The 12,278-nt window shown below is 46.2% G+C and overlaps 1 protein-coding gene across 1 annotated transcript in view; it reads right to left on the bottom strand.

Annotated features, from left to right (window-relative positions):
* ZCCHC14 (zinc finger CCHC-type containing 14) overlaps nucleotides 1–12,059 on the bottom strand; it is a 45,745-nt gene extending 33,686 nt beyond the window's left edge. Inside the window, exon 1 of the mRNA XM_079315964.1 lies at nucleotides 11,066–12,059. Coding sequence (XP_079172090.1) covers nucleotides 11,066–11,629 — 564 coding nt within the window. The 5' untranslated portion in view covers nucleotides 11,630–12,059. The remainder of the gene's footprint in view (nucleotides 1–11,065) is intronic.
* Between the last annotated feature and the right edge of the window lie 219 nt (nucleotides 12,060–12,278).

Genomic DNA, 12,278 nt, shown 5'->3' with positions numbered 1-12,278 from the left:
GGTTCCCTCAGACCATGTTAACTTGACACAGTGCCCTGAGCTGGGACAATTTCTGCTGAAAACAATCCTTTGCACACCCTCCCATCCCATGTTGCCATCAGTCAGCACACACAATGCAAGTCAGAAATAGCACAGCCCCACTCCATACAATTACCCATTGTAAGCTCCATTTTAAGACTGACATTTATAGATTTATACACACTTTAAGGCAGTGGAACAAGTAAAAGCTCTGTATACTTGACATCCATAAAAAGGCTTCTATGTGTAAAGAAATCAATCCAGAATGGCAGATGGGTGTCAGGAAAAAAAAAAAAAAAAAAAAAAAGAGTTACAGGTAGCTGCTTTCATTTTCAGCACTACTTCTTAAAATAAAAAAAAAAATTAAAAAGCTTATTTTATATATATATATAAATGCAAAAGTATTCTATTTATGTAATTATACACTATTACTTCAGCACAGCTTCCCACCAATAACAAAACTTAACACCAAGCTTTCCCTTAGACCAAGCATTAAACTCCCAGCTTGGCAGGAGTTGAATGGGGAAGAGTTTAAATTTCCTTTGCCAAAGTCAGTCTTTAGCTGAGCTTATCTCCCACAGCCTCTCTCCTGGAGCTCATTAAAGTCTCCCTCCAGCCCAGGGCTGCTGGGAGGAAGTTCCAGAGGGCTGAGCACCATCCTCCTGGCAAAGGGACAGCACAGAGGAGCTCCAGCAGGGCTGCCTTATCCTGGCCAACCAGCTTCTGAATATTCAGAATAATCAGAAATATAAACACTCAGAATGATTGAAGCTGAGTAAGAGCAGCCACACAGCTCCAGAAAAATCTCTGAACAAGCAGTTTGTTACAATTTATTGCCTCTTATCTTGTATTCCCTCCTCTCCACTCTCCTTACAAGCAGCATCGCGTGCAGCTTATAATTTGCATTTTGTTTCTACATAACCTCCATTTTTTTTTTCCATAAAGATTTAATTTTCCTAGACTTGCTAAGGATTAATTTAGCCCATATGTCTTGTCTGCCTGAGCTCATACTATCTGATCCCATCTCACATCAAAGCAGTTCCAAATTGGCCTAGAAAAATCACAAAGCTCTGATTAGTTCCAAATGGAGCACTTTGTTAGGGAGCTGAATGGTGTTAGAACCACTGAATCCCACTGCTTAAAGCTTCCATTCCAAATTTTGAAATCATTTTTTCCACTGACTTAAACACCACGATACTGAAACGCTTTGGATTTGTTTAGGGAAAGTGAAATAATGAAAAGTGGTTTGCAAATCAAAGTTTCGGTTCCAAAATAGTAACAGTATTTTTTTTTATTATTATTCTTTTTATTTTTATTTTTGTTCAAACTTGAGGCCAAGCCAAACAGAGGAACAATAACCCATCAGCTCAGAACTGCAGGAGATACTGTCCTGGGAGGGTTGAAAGAAACACTGGGAAAAGCTTGACAGGAAAGACCTGTCCAAATTCAGCTGCAGAAATTCAGCATCAAGTAAATTCAGGAAGGAGAATTCTCCATATCTGAGCACTCCTGAAATCCCTGCTTTGGGCTCAGCACAAACAGCTGCTCAGGAGCACCTGGATATGGAATAAAGAACAAGGGAGATAAAGGTTGAGAGAAGCAGGGAGCAAATTGCTTTGGACCTTTTAGGGGCTGTAACATCTCTGAGAAAGCCAAGATGCCATTAAGGAATAAACATCTGCAGCTCCAGAACTGTTCAAGGCTTGTGTGCTGAGGCAGTAACAGGCCACAGTGAAGATGGATAAGTTGGCATCACAGGAACCAGGAATGTTCAGGCCATACATCATAACAAACCACAGGAGTGACATTTTATAAATGCAGGAAAAAAAAAAAACAAACATGAATCATTCAAGGTCTAAGAAAGAACAGCATTAGACCTTTGAATAAAAGACTGGATTTTTCTACAGAAATTACTTGAGACCATCAGCAGAAACAGTCCATAAAGGGCAATGAAAACTAGCAGCAAGGTCAGAGTTAAATATTCTGCCTGATTTTACCCCAGCACAGCATTTTCAGAGCAGCCAGGGAGAAGGAAAACCCTCTGCTGCTCCTCTCCATAGTTTCAGGAATTCCTTCCACACCACAGTGGCCTGAAAGCTCCTTCAATGCCTCTAAAAGCTACAAGTGGGTGCAGAAAAGATCTTTAAAACTATTTTGACTCCACTCTAATGTTGCATCTTTGATTGAAGCAAGCTGCTCTAGAGGAAGGTGCTCCTGCCCAGGGCAGGGGCTTGGAGAGATGAACTTTTTTGGAAGGTTTCTCCCAACCTTGATGATCCTGGGATCCTTTGATCTGCTCCCTCCACAGCAAAGCATCTGGTTCACAGATGGACTTCTGATTTTCCAGATGCAATCCCTGCTGTCTCCTGCATTTCAAGTTAAAGTCACAACTGAAAATAACAAAGAAAATTGATCACTGCTTGGTGACTGAGGCTCAGAGTGAAATCTTCTCTGCCTCATTCTCCACTGTAATGATGACAGGATCAAAACTGGCATCACCACTGAAAATTGGATCCCTCCCAACACAGATTATTCAGGAGGATCCCTAAATGCTGCCCTCAAATCCTTCACCCCCAGGAATTACTAGGAACAGAAACAACAGCTTTGACCCAGGGGTTGATGACAAACATGCCAAGGGGACACAATTCACTGCTAGAATTTTGCCATTATCACATTTTTCTAATTTCACCTGTCATCCAAATCCAACCATTTTTCCCTCAGGGTGCAGTGACAGGTTGGCCTTGATGGTCTCAAAGGTCTTTTCCAACCTGGAAACTCTAGAAACTCTCCTAAGCTCTCAAGCCATTAAAAAGCACACAGGAAACAAACCCCAAATAAAAAATAAACCCATGTACTCCCCACAGGTGGTGCTGCTCTTTCAGCCACTGCTGCCTCAAGTGGCTCTGTCCCAGCCAGGGAAAGTCACTATGGAAAATGGGAAATCTGGGAAGCTGGGTAACTGTTAGTTTTGCTAACATTGAATACAGCAAAGTCTTTCATAAAAATAACAGGACTGATAGGAGTCAAACTTAATGTGGTCAGAGTTTTACCAAAACAGCAATTATCTGTTCCTTTGAAAAATAAACAGAGCACAGAAAATACATGGTTTAATAGCAAAGTATTTGCTGACTTAGTTTGAAGTGGAGCCAAAAATATTAAAAAAAACCTCAACACAGTCACTACCCAAAGCACTATGGACACATGGAACAATGATACAGGATCTGAGGGAACAAAATATGGATTTCTATACCTGGTGAGGTAAGAAATTTAGGTCATGTATTTCACAGGAAAAGCAAACAAACAACACATAGGAGCAAATGAGTGAATTAAGTGAGGTCCTGGAGCTCCAAGCCACACAAACACATTCTCCCATTGATCACACAGGAAAACTTTTCCATGTTTTCAACAATGGCCAATTGCAAACTGAGAGTCCCACAGAGAACTTTCTGTCCATCCTGACTTTTGAATTCTCCTATAAAAAAGGGGTTTTTAGTTATAAGCTGCCCTCCAGGAGCAGGTAACACATATGAGAGACTTCAGGAATTGGAACAGTGACTGGAGGGGGTAAAACCATTCAACTCCTGTCCTGCCAGCTTCATATTACTGAGTATTAACAGCAGCTTATTTGAGGTTAACACCAAGGTCTTTAACATGGTGCAATCCTGTTGGCAACAAGGCTCCAGGAGGAGTTTGATGGCAAGGACATGGCTGATTCTCGCGGGCAAACTCAGGTTTTGAAATAATTTGAATTAAAATTGCTAACACTCAGCTGTCAGTCTGACACCATCAAGTCAGAGACAAGAGCAGCTAATGCAGGGATCTGGAATTCCAAATCCACAGAGACAAGCCAGGAGGGGCAGGACTGAGCAAACACCTTCCACAAGCCAGTCTTGTGAAACCACTGCCTGAGGCAGCACTCCTGCATTTATTCACATATCCAAACACCTGACTGTTCTTCCAGCAGAAGAATTCCAACCTTCTCCTTTGGAAGGTTCAGGTTCTTCCATGAGGATGTTTAAGAGGTGCTCACAAACACCCCCTCTCACTTTCCACATAGGCAGTATTAAATTTACACATATTTAGCTGCTTTGTTGGGATGTGGATGCAGCTGTGTTAAAATTCAAGCAGTTCCAACAGTCCAAATAAGCTGGAAGAGCCAGGTGCCTCCATGTTTCAACAGCTACAAAATACACCTTTTCTCCTAGAGGAGGAGCACAAAGGGTGAAGAGGCAATTCACAGGGAAATGGGATAATGGATAATGGATCAGATGGTTTTGTCCTGGGAGATTCTCTGGAATGAAATGAGGCATGTGGTACTTAAACACCATGGGACAATCACACACCTGCTCCAAAGCTTCTTATGAATTCAGGAGAACAGATGGACCAAAATAAGTCTGGGCTGGATTTTATAGACTCACTTCCACTAAAACCCCTTTGCTGAAAGGATTGTGAGCCCTGTTAATAACAGGAACATAAATCTACCATAGAGGTACTGGACTTGTCAGATCTGAATTTCACAGATCAATCATTCAAACCACCTCAAAATTAAAATAAATCCCTGTTTCTGTGCAGACCCTGGAACAGGCACTGCTGCTCTACACCCCAGGTGTACAAATGTGACCCTGATGCCACCAAAAGCCAACCACCCCTGCTCTTCTGCAACAACTCACAAAGAAATTATCTGCCAGGTCACAAATCCACTGAATTCTATTTCTCCCTCCTTCCCCTCCTCAATATTCACTTAAGTAATGGCTTGAGTGTAATAAAAGTGCTCAGAGTCATGGAAGCACAGAGTTATTAAGCTTGGAAGGACCTCTGAGACACCAAGTCCAACCATGATCACCATTAACCACGTCCCCAAGTGCCACATTCACACGTTTTTGGAGCATTTCCTCAGATGGTGATTCATCACTTCCCTGGGCAGCCCATTCCAATACCTGAGCACCTTTTAAATAAAGAAATTTTTCCTGATATCCAGCCTGAATCTCCCAGGAGCAGTTTGAGGCTTTTCCCTCTGCTCCTGTCCCTGTTCCCTGAGCACAGACCTGGGGCTGTCCCTCCTCTCAGGGAATTGTGCAGAGCCACAAATCCCCTTGAGCCTCCTTTTCTCCAGGCTGAGCCCCTTTCCAGCCCTCAGGATTTCCAGCCCCTTCCCAGCTCCATTCCCTTCCCTGGACACCCTCCACCCTCTCAATGTCCTTCCTTCTTCCACTTCTGGTGATAAAAGAAGAAGATATTGGAGAAGGATTTATAACACACATGGAAAATGTTCCCTTTCACTATTTATCATCAGGACTTGGCAGGTCTGTAATTAAAATTAAGATCTTGCTCTTAAGTAAGTGATCTGATTATTTCTGGATCACTTGAGCTATTCACAAAACCCCTGTATTAGACTGAACACCTGGTAAAAGGTTTATCCCTCCCAATGGAATCAATGGAAAAATTCTAGTTCAGCAGGAGAAAAGAGCAAAGAATGGAGAAGTTTGCTCATTACAAAACCCATGCAAAGAAACACAGACCTGAACCAGATCAACATCCTTGTGCTTGAATTAATACCCATTTCAAAGCTCAGGAGGGAACAGCTTCAATTCAACTGGCTCCAAGACTGAAGTCAAATTTGAGTGCAAGTGTGACAGTGCTTCTTGGTTCTACAAATTAGATCCAGCATTTCTATAATAAAATTCTGTGGGCTCTGAGAAATCTTATCTATGTTCTTGGGACTGTATTTGCTTTTTTTTTTTTTTTTTCCAGGGATAAAAAGCACTCCAGAGCAAGTAAATTGAGAGTGGAGTATTTGAAAGATGACAGAAGAAGGGAGAGGCAGGGCTGCACCCACTGTCACAGAAGGTGACAGGATCTCAGTTGTAGCAACTCAAACATTTATAAACCCACTAAACCAAATGGTTAAACACTTGCAAACAAGGCTGCTGTTCACCTTTGAAGTCAGCCCCTGGAATGCCTGGGAGGTGGCTCTGCTTCTCCACACACATCTCAGCTCATGCCCTGATTCCATTAAAACACTTCAGACCTGGGACACCCAACACCTTCCAACAGGAATCTTTATCCCACAAACAACTTCAGTGTTGCTTCACTGACAGCTAACAGTTACAAGGTAATTAGGAGAAAAAAGAGTGAATTAAAAAAGGGAAATGGAATGCACTTTCAAAACAAAAACTTCATTCAGCCCGTGCAAAAATAAATGGGAAAACAGTTCATGGAAAAAACATCATCATTATTAGGTCAACACATTTTTTTGGCTGCTCTGTTCCTGATGTTTGGGTGCATGGTGCATTTTCCAAGTAAACTCCTTTAGGTTTCTAAATTCAAGTTCATCATGTAACATATGATTAGGCAGAGTGAATTTGGTGCTAATTAATATTGTTACTACCCAAGATCATTGTCTTCCAAGGATTCCTTTCTTTGTAAAGCTCATTTCTGAAAGTATTGAAGGTTTGAGACTGAACCATTTTATCACATTTCAAATGAAACCATGAGTAAGAGAAGAGCCTGAAGGGAAAGCCTCAGATTTTAAAAGTGCAATATCAAGAGGTGTGTGGAATCCACGTTGCCTGGAGTACCCAAAAATTCTCAGAGAACTTGCAAAAGACACAGAGGGCTGGGCAATGTCACCAGCTGGAAGCTACAAGACCTGTCCCTACAGCTGCTGAGGTTGGATTCATGTGGTTTGGAACTGAGATCATTCTGAGACAGCAACTCCTGACACCAGTGAATGAACACCTCTAATCCCAGCCAGCAACTGCTCTCAACATGGTCATCTGCTCAACCCATAAAATACACTCAAAGAAGCTAAAAATTAAGTTTGTCATGATTTATTCTATCCCTACAAAGCTTTAAAAAAATTATTCATAAAAGCAGCTGACATAGATCACCTAAAAGCTGCACTGCTGTCTCTGTGAGGGCTTGACTACCAACCCAGCAAGTAAGTGATGGTTTTTTATAACTCATCACTCCATTGGTGAAATAAAAATATCAGATTATTTCTCAATGGAGTTATGTCCATTCATACTCCTGAGACAAACAGTGCAGAGAGGTGAAGGTGTTTGAAATGGATCCCTCAGAGCAGCTCCATAGCTCCCAATATACAGCTCTGAGTTCTTTGGAAGTTTTAGAGGAGCCTATGGAATTAGCATGAGTGAAAAATAGCACCTTATGTTATAAACTTGAAATAGCCATTGGTGCAGTATTTGGAAGCTGACTGGGCAAGAACCCTCCTTCCCATCCACCAGCCCAAAACAGCCACATAACCACAGGGTCACTGCCCCTTGTTTCACTTCAGTGCAAACAAACTGCACCCAGGGTGGCTATTTCTGACCCCACAGCCAGATCAGAATCACCATCACAGAATCTCTGAATGCTTTGGGTGGGAAGGGACCTTAAAGCTCATCTCATTCCAGCCCTGCCATGAATGCTCCAAGTCCTGTCCAACCTGGCCTTGGACATTTCCAGGGATCCAGGAGCAGCCACAGCTTCTCTGGGCACCCTGTGCCAGGGCCTGCCCACCCTCCCAGCCAAAAATTCCTTCCTAATGTCTAATCTAAACCTACAGCTCATCACCCTGACTGCTCTGAAGAGCTCCTGTCACAGCAGAGCAGGTGCTGAGTACCAAAGCATTCTCTCATTTCCCTGGTTTTACAGCACAATCACAAGGAGGAGATGAAACAACTCCAGGAAACAGAGTGACAGATTCATGAATAACTTCCCCAGCTCTGAAGTTCTGTCCTTAGAGCTACTGACAGTTGAGCTCTTGAGAGGGAAAGTCCATGCAGAGACTCATGTGATGATGTCCAGCATCCATGTAGGTCACAGAGTCCAAGTTCAGATTTGTGTTTCCATCTGCCATCCACTCCAGAGAATCACAGAATCACTGAGGGTGGAAAAGAGCCCCAAGGTCACTGAGTTTAACCTGTGCCCCATCCCTTGTCCCCAGCCCAGAGCTCTGGGTGCCACCTCCAGGGATGGGCACACAAACCTCCCTGAGCCCCTTTCCATGGGGAAATTCCTGCTGATTCCAGCCTGAGGCCGCTCCCTCTGCTCCTGTCCCTGTTCCCTGAGCACAGACCTGGGGCTGTCCCCTCCTCTCAGGGGGTTGTGCAGAGCCAGGAGGTCCAGGGGGGGATTGCTGGGATGGCCTGGGCAGGACCAGCAGCTGGACTCAATGATCTTTGTGGGTCCTTTCCAACTCAGCATATTCCATGATTCCCTCCTCACAGAGTCCCAGGTAATGTAGGCAGGGCAGCATTTTCCCTCCTGTTCATAAAATGTTCATTTTATACTATCAGGTAGAAACCATAAATCTAATAATTACTGACCTACTTAAAGCCAGACACAGCCACCTTTCCCTGCAAAGTTAAGATTCAGGTAAGACAAGAAGCATCTGAAAAAGCCCAAAAAGATATATGGGCAGTTGGTTTAAGTCTCCTCATAGTAACTGCAGGCAGTAAAACAAACAGCAAAAAGCAGTTTGCATCACTGACCACCTTCAGCTGTGTTCATCTACCCTAAATCAACTTGAGGATTCATGAAATATTTACAGTAAATTTGTATCAACTGTTCAGTCTCGTCTCTCTGTAAAACACAATTTGAGTTTGAGATATTTCACTGTTAAATGTGAAAGAGGAGATGGATTGCAAGGTCCAATCCTCTGGAAAAACTTCTAGCTAATAGCAGGTTGGGACATATTTTACTAGGGCTGGCTAAGCAGAAGTAGCATATTCTCATTTGTTTCTGCAAGGAGAACAAAGAGCAGATTGCAGATTTCTGTTGCATCTCTGTGACTAAACAAGTTAACCAGAAATCAGAAATTGTAACAGTAGGGCAGGTACAGTTACACAAGAGTTACACCCATTCCCACCCTCCCAAGGGGAAGCTGGAGGATAACTCAGCCAGTTCACAAACAACTCCCTGTTTGCAACCCATCTCAAGTCCATCCCAGCTTCCCCAGGTTTTTCAGGACCTCAAACGGTGAGCATTCCTCCAGTTCCTTTAAGGATGAGCTGGGAGAGGAGCAGAATTCCCCCATTTAACACCCAGCTTCCAGCACCAGCTCAGCAACAGGAGCCATGAGAAAGTGCTGGCACCAGGGAAGGAATTCTCCTCCAACTCCAAGGAGGAAAAGCAGCACTCCAGGGCACTCACTTTCCCTCCACATCCACTTTTTTTTTTTTCTAGGTGATGTTACAGCACAAGGACTGTCACAACATCACTTGGTGACACCACAAGGACTCGGTGCTGGAATTTATTTGTGCATATTTAAACAGGGCTGAATGGAGAAAGACATTGTTTTTTCCACTTGCTTCATCCAACTCCTGCCTTAAGCCAACTGCTTACTCTAAAAGTAGCAGAATCACCCAGTAAAGAACAACAACAAAAAAAATTATCTTAAGGCAATCTGCATCACTCCAAACAAAATGCACATTCAGAGACTGTGAAGGCAAAGTCACCTCTGTGTTCCCTCTCACTACTCTGTACTTAGCAACCAAGATTCTTCAACACAGATTTCTACAAAAATGTGCTTTTTAAAGAGACAACCCTTCAGTGAGCACAAGAAAAGAAAAAGCAAATGATCCTGGCTGCCTTGTTGCTGGCAGGAAAAATGGCAGGATGGATTCTCCGTCCATCTTAGATTGACATAAACAGTGCTGGAGTTTTTCAGTTCATAAATCCTGCAGCTCAGAAAGAAGACTCTCAAAAACCTTCCTGCCTGATTTTAGCTTTTTTTTGGGGTTTTTTTTTGGTCTTATTTTGAGGGAACTTGGATATGATTTACAGCATTTCCTTTCCAACCTAACCCAGGGTCACTGCATCATTTGAATAAGGGAAGCTGAAAGTAGTTAAGTAGCTGAAAAGAAGCTTTTTTCTGGTTTTAATTATACCCTTCTACATCCTGTGTAAAATATCTTTTCCAGTTACATTTTATCCACATGGAGGTTTCAGCTGAATGGTTCTCCCATATCTTGTTCTTTCCCTTACTACAGGAGGTTACAAACAGGCACAAGACAGAAAGGGAAGAATAAGAAAAATACCAAGTTGAACACATCTCAACTGTACAAAGCAGAGGTGTTTAAAGAAACATGAAATTGGAAGGGGATTTGTATTCAGGGGAAGATTGTGCACAGATTTCTGTCTCAGTCTGGAATTCAACGCTCAACTTAGCGAAATCTCTACTGAGCCCTCAGAAACAGCTTTATTCAGGATATTACTCCAACACACAGCTTTTAGGTATTCCCCACCTTTCCAAGAGCAGGGTAACACATCATCCACTCATCCTCAAAGGCTGCAGCCTGTTAACTTCTCACAAGCACCCTCTAAGCTGGTGCTTAGATTGAACTTTCAAGCGGGTTAAAATCAGGCAGAAAGACACTTGGACTCCCTAATTTGTAGCGGGCTGAGAGCAATTAAGCAGCCACATATCTAATGACTTACAGCACATCTTAAAATGTTCCTGTCTGGCCCAACTGCTGGCAACTGAATGAAAGAACAGCAAGTTAATGAGGGTGAACCCCGACACCAGGATCAATACCCGAGGGACGCAGAGTGACAGAAAACGACAACATTTCTTTCAGCTTAACGCCAGCAACTCCAAATGTTTGCCATCACACCCGTCCAAACAAAACCCAGTCGCACCGAGATGCTTTGCCACTGGACAGCTACTCCTCCTTTCCAACTTCTTCCAGAAGGAGCTTTCAAGCAGATGCTTTTATCCAGAGATGCATTTATTTCCCTTCCTAAATCACCGGTTTCCCATGCAGCAGGACTGTTCTCCCAGCAGATGCTTTGAGAAGCAATCGGGGATGGAAGGTTTATATTGTTGCTGTTGATCTGCTTGCGAACCCCTTTTCAGTGAAATGTCACAAGCTCGTAAAAACTCCATCCATCCTCTCCCTGTGCCCTCAGCTGACCATCCCCATCATCAACCAGCTGCCAGCCCCTGAAGCTGCCATCCACCAGCGTGCTAAAGCACGGTTTAAAATGAGAGCAGAAGACACAGCCCGGTGCCATTCCAGCGTGCCAAAAGCCGGATACCCACCTTGTGGCAGCCAGGATAGGTTGCCATGGTGTTGAGGGTAGAGGTGCTGGGATTCTTGCCGGTGCTGGCCATGAGACTCTGGATCTGGGTGAGCTCCTGCCTCAGCACCTGCTTCTGGTGGAAGCTGAACGCCGGGTGGTTGGATGCCATGGTGAAGAGCAACAGGAACTCATCCCCCGTGCGGCCCTCGTTGAGCTGCAGCCCGTAGTTGTTGATGACCGAGTCGATGTGGGTGAGGGTGCGGAACAGGACCCCGGCGGCCTCGCGGTGCGCGGAGCCCAGCAGGGCGAGGGACACCAGCAGTTTGCTGCGCACCACCTCGTCCGTCAGGTTGGTGAGGCTGCCCAGGTCGGCGGGGTTGTTCGCCTTGATCTCGGAGTCGCGCAGGGAGTGGTAATCCTTGCGGGCCAGGTCCTCCAGGCAGGCGCCCAGGAAGCGCAGCTCCAGCGGGATGCACAGGTCCAGGAGGCCGCACAGGAACTCCACGCGCTGCGGGGAGGGCAGCTCGGAGAACCAGCGGTACACGCCGTCCCGCTGCAGCCGCGGGCACCGCTTCTCCACCATGGTGCCCCGCGCCGAGCGCGCCCCGGCCGGGGCTCGCACACCCGGCCTGGGGCAGCCCCGGGCGGGCAGGGCCGGGCCGGGCCCCGCTGAGGGCGGCGCAGGCCCGAGCGCTGAGGCGCGGCTGGCCGCGGGGTCCCCGCCCGCCGGCGGCCCGAGGAGGCCGCTGCGCTCCCGTTCCTCCCTCACGGGGCGGCTCCTCCGTCCTCCGGCGCGGCGCCCGGTGCCTCCATCCCCCGGCCCCGCCGGAGCCGCCCCGCCGCCGCGACCGCGGGAAATAATCCCTCCCGGGCGGAGGGGCACGGAGCGGCGCGCACACCCGCCGGCCGCCGCGCGCAGGCGGAGGGATCTCACGGTGAGGAGGCTCGGCCGCGAGCGGAGCGGGAGGAACAGGGAGCGACGGGCGCCTTCGCTCCCGGCCTGACCCCGCGGCGGGACACGCCCCCCGCGCCGCTGATTGGCCGAGCCGCCCCCCGCGCGCGGCGATTGGCTGCGGCCGCGCTTCTCCCCGCCCCCTCCTGCGCGCTCGGGAGCGGGGTCTCGGGGCTTGTCAATCCTCCCGGTTTAGCCGCGCCCCTGGCGCTGATTGGTCGAGGAGTCATTAAATAGGAGAGGGGCGGGAACGGGCTCCTTTTGTGTGCGGCCGCCCGCG

The sequence above is a fragment of the Erithacus rubecula genome (genome assembly GCF_903797595.1).
Source record: "Erithacus rubecula genome assembly, chromosome: 12".
NCBI lineage: Eukaryota > Metazoa > Chordata > Aves > Passeriformes > Muscicapidae > Erithacus > Erithacus rubecula.
Note: the sequence above shows the minus strand (reverse complement) of the source record. Positions and strands in the feature narration are given on the sequence as shown.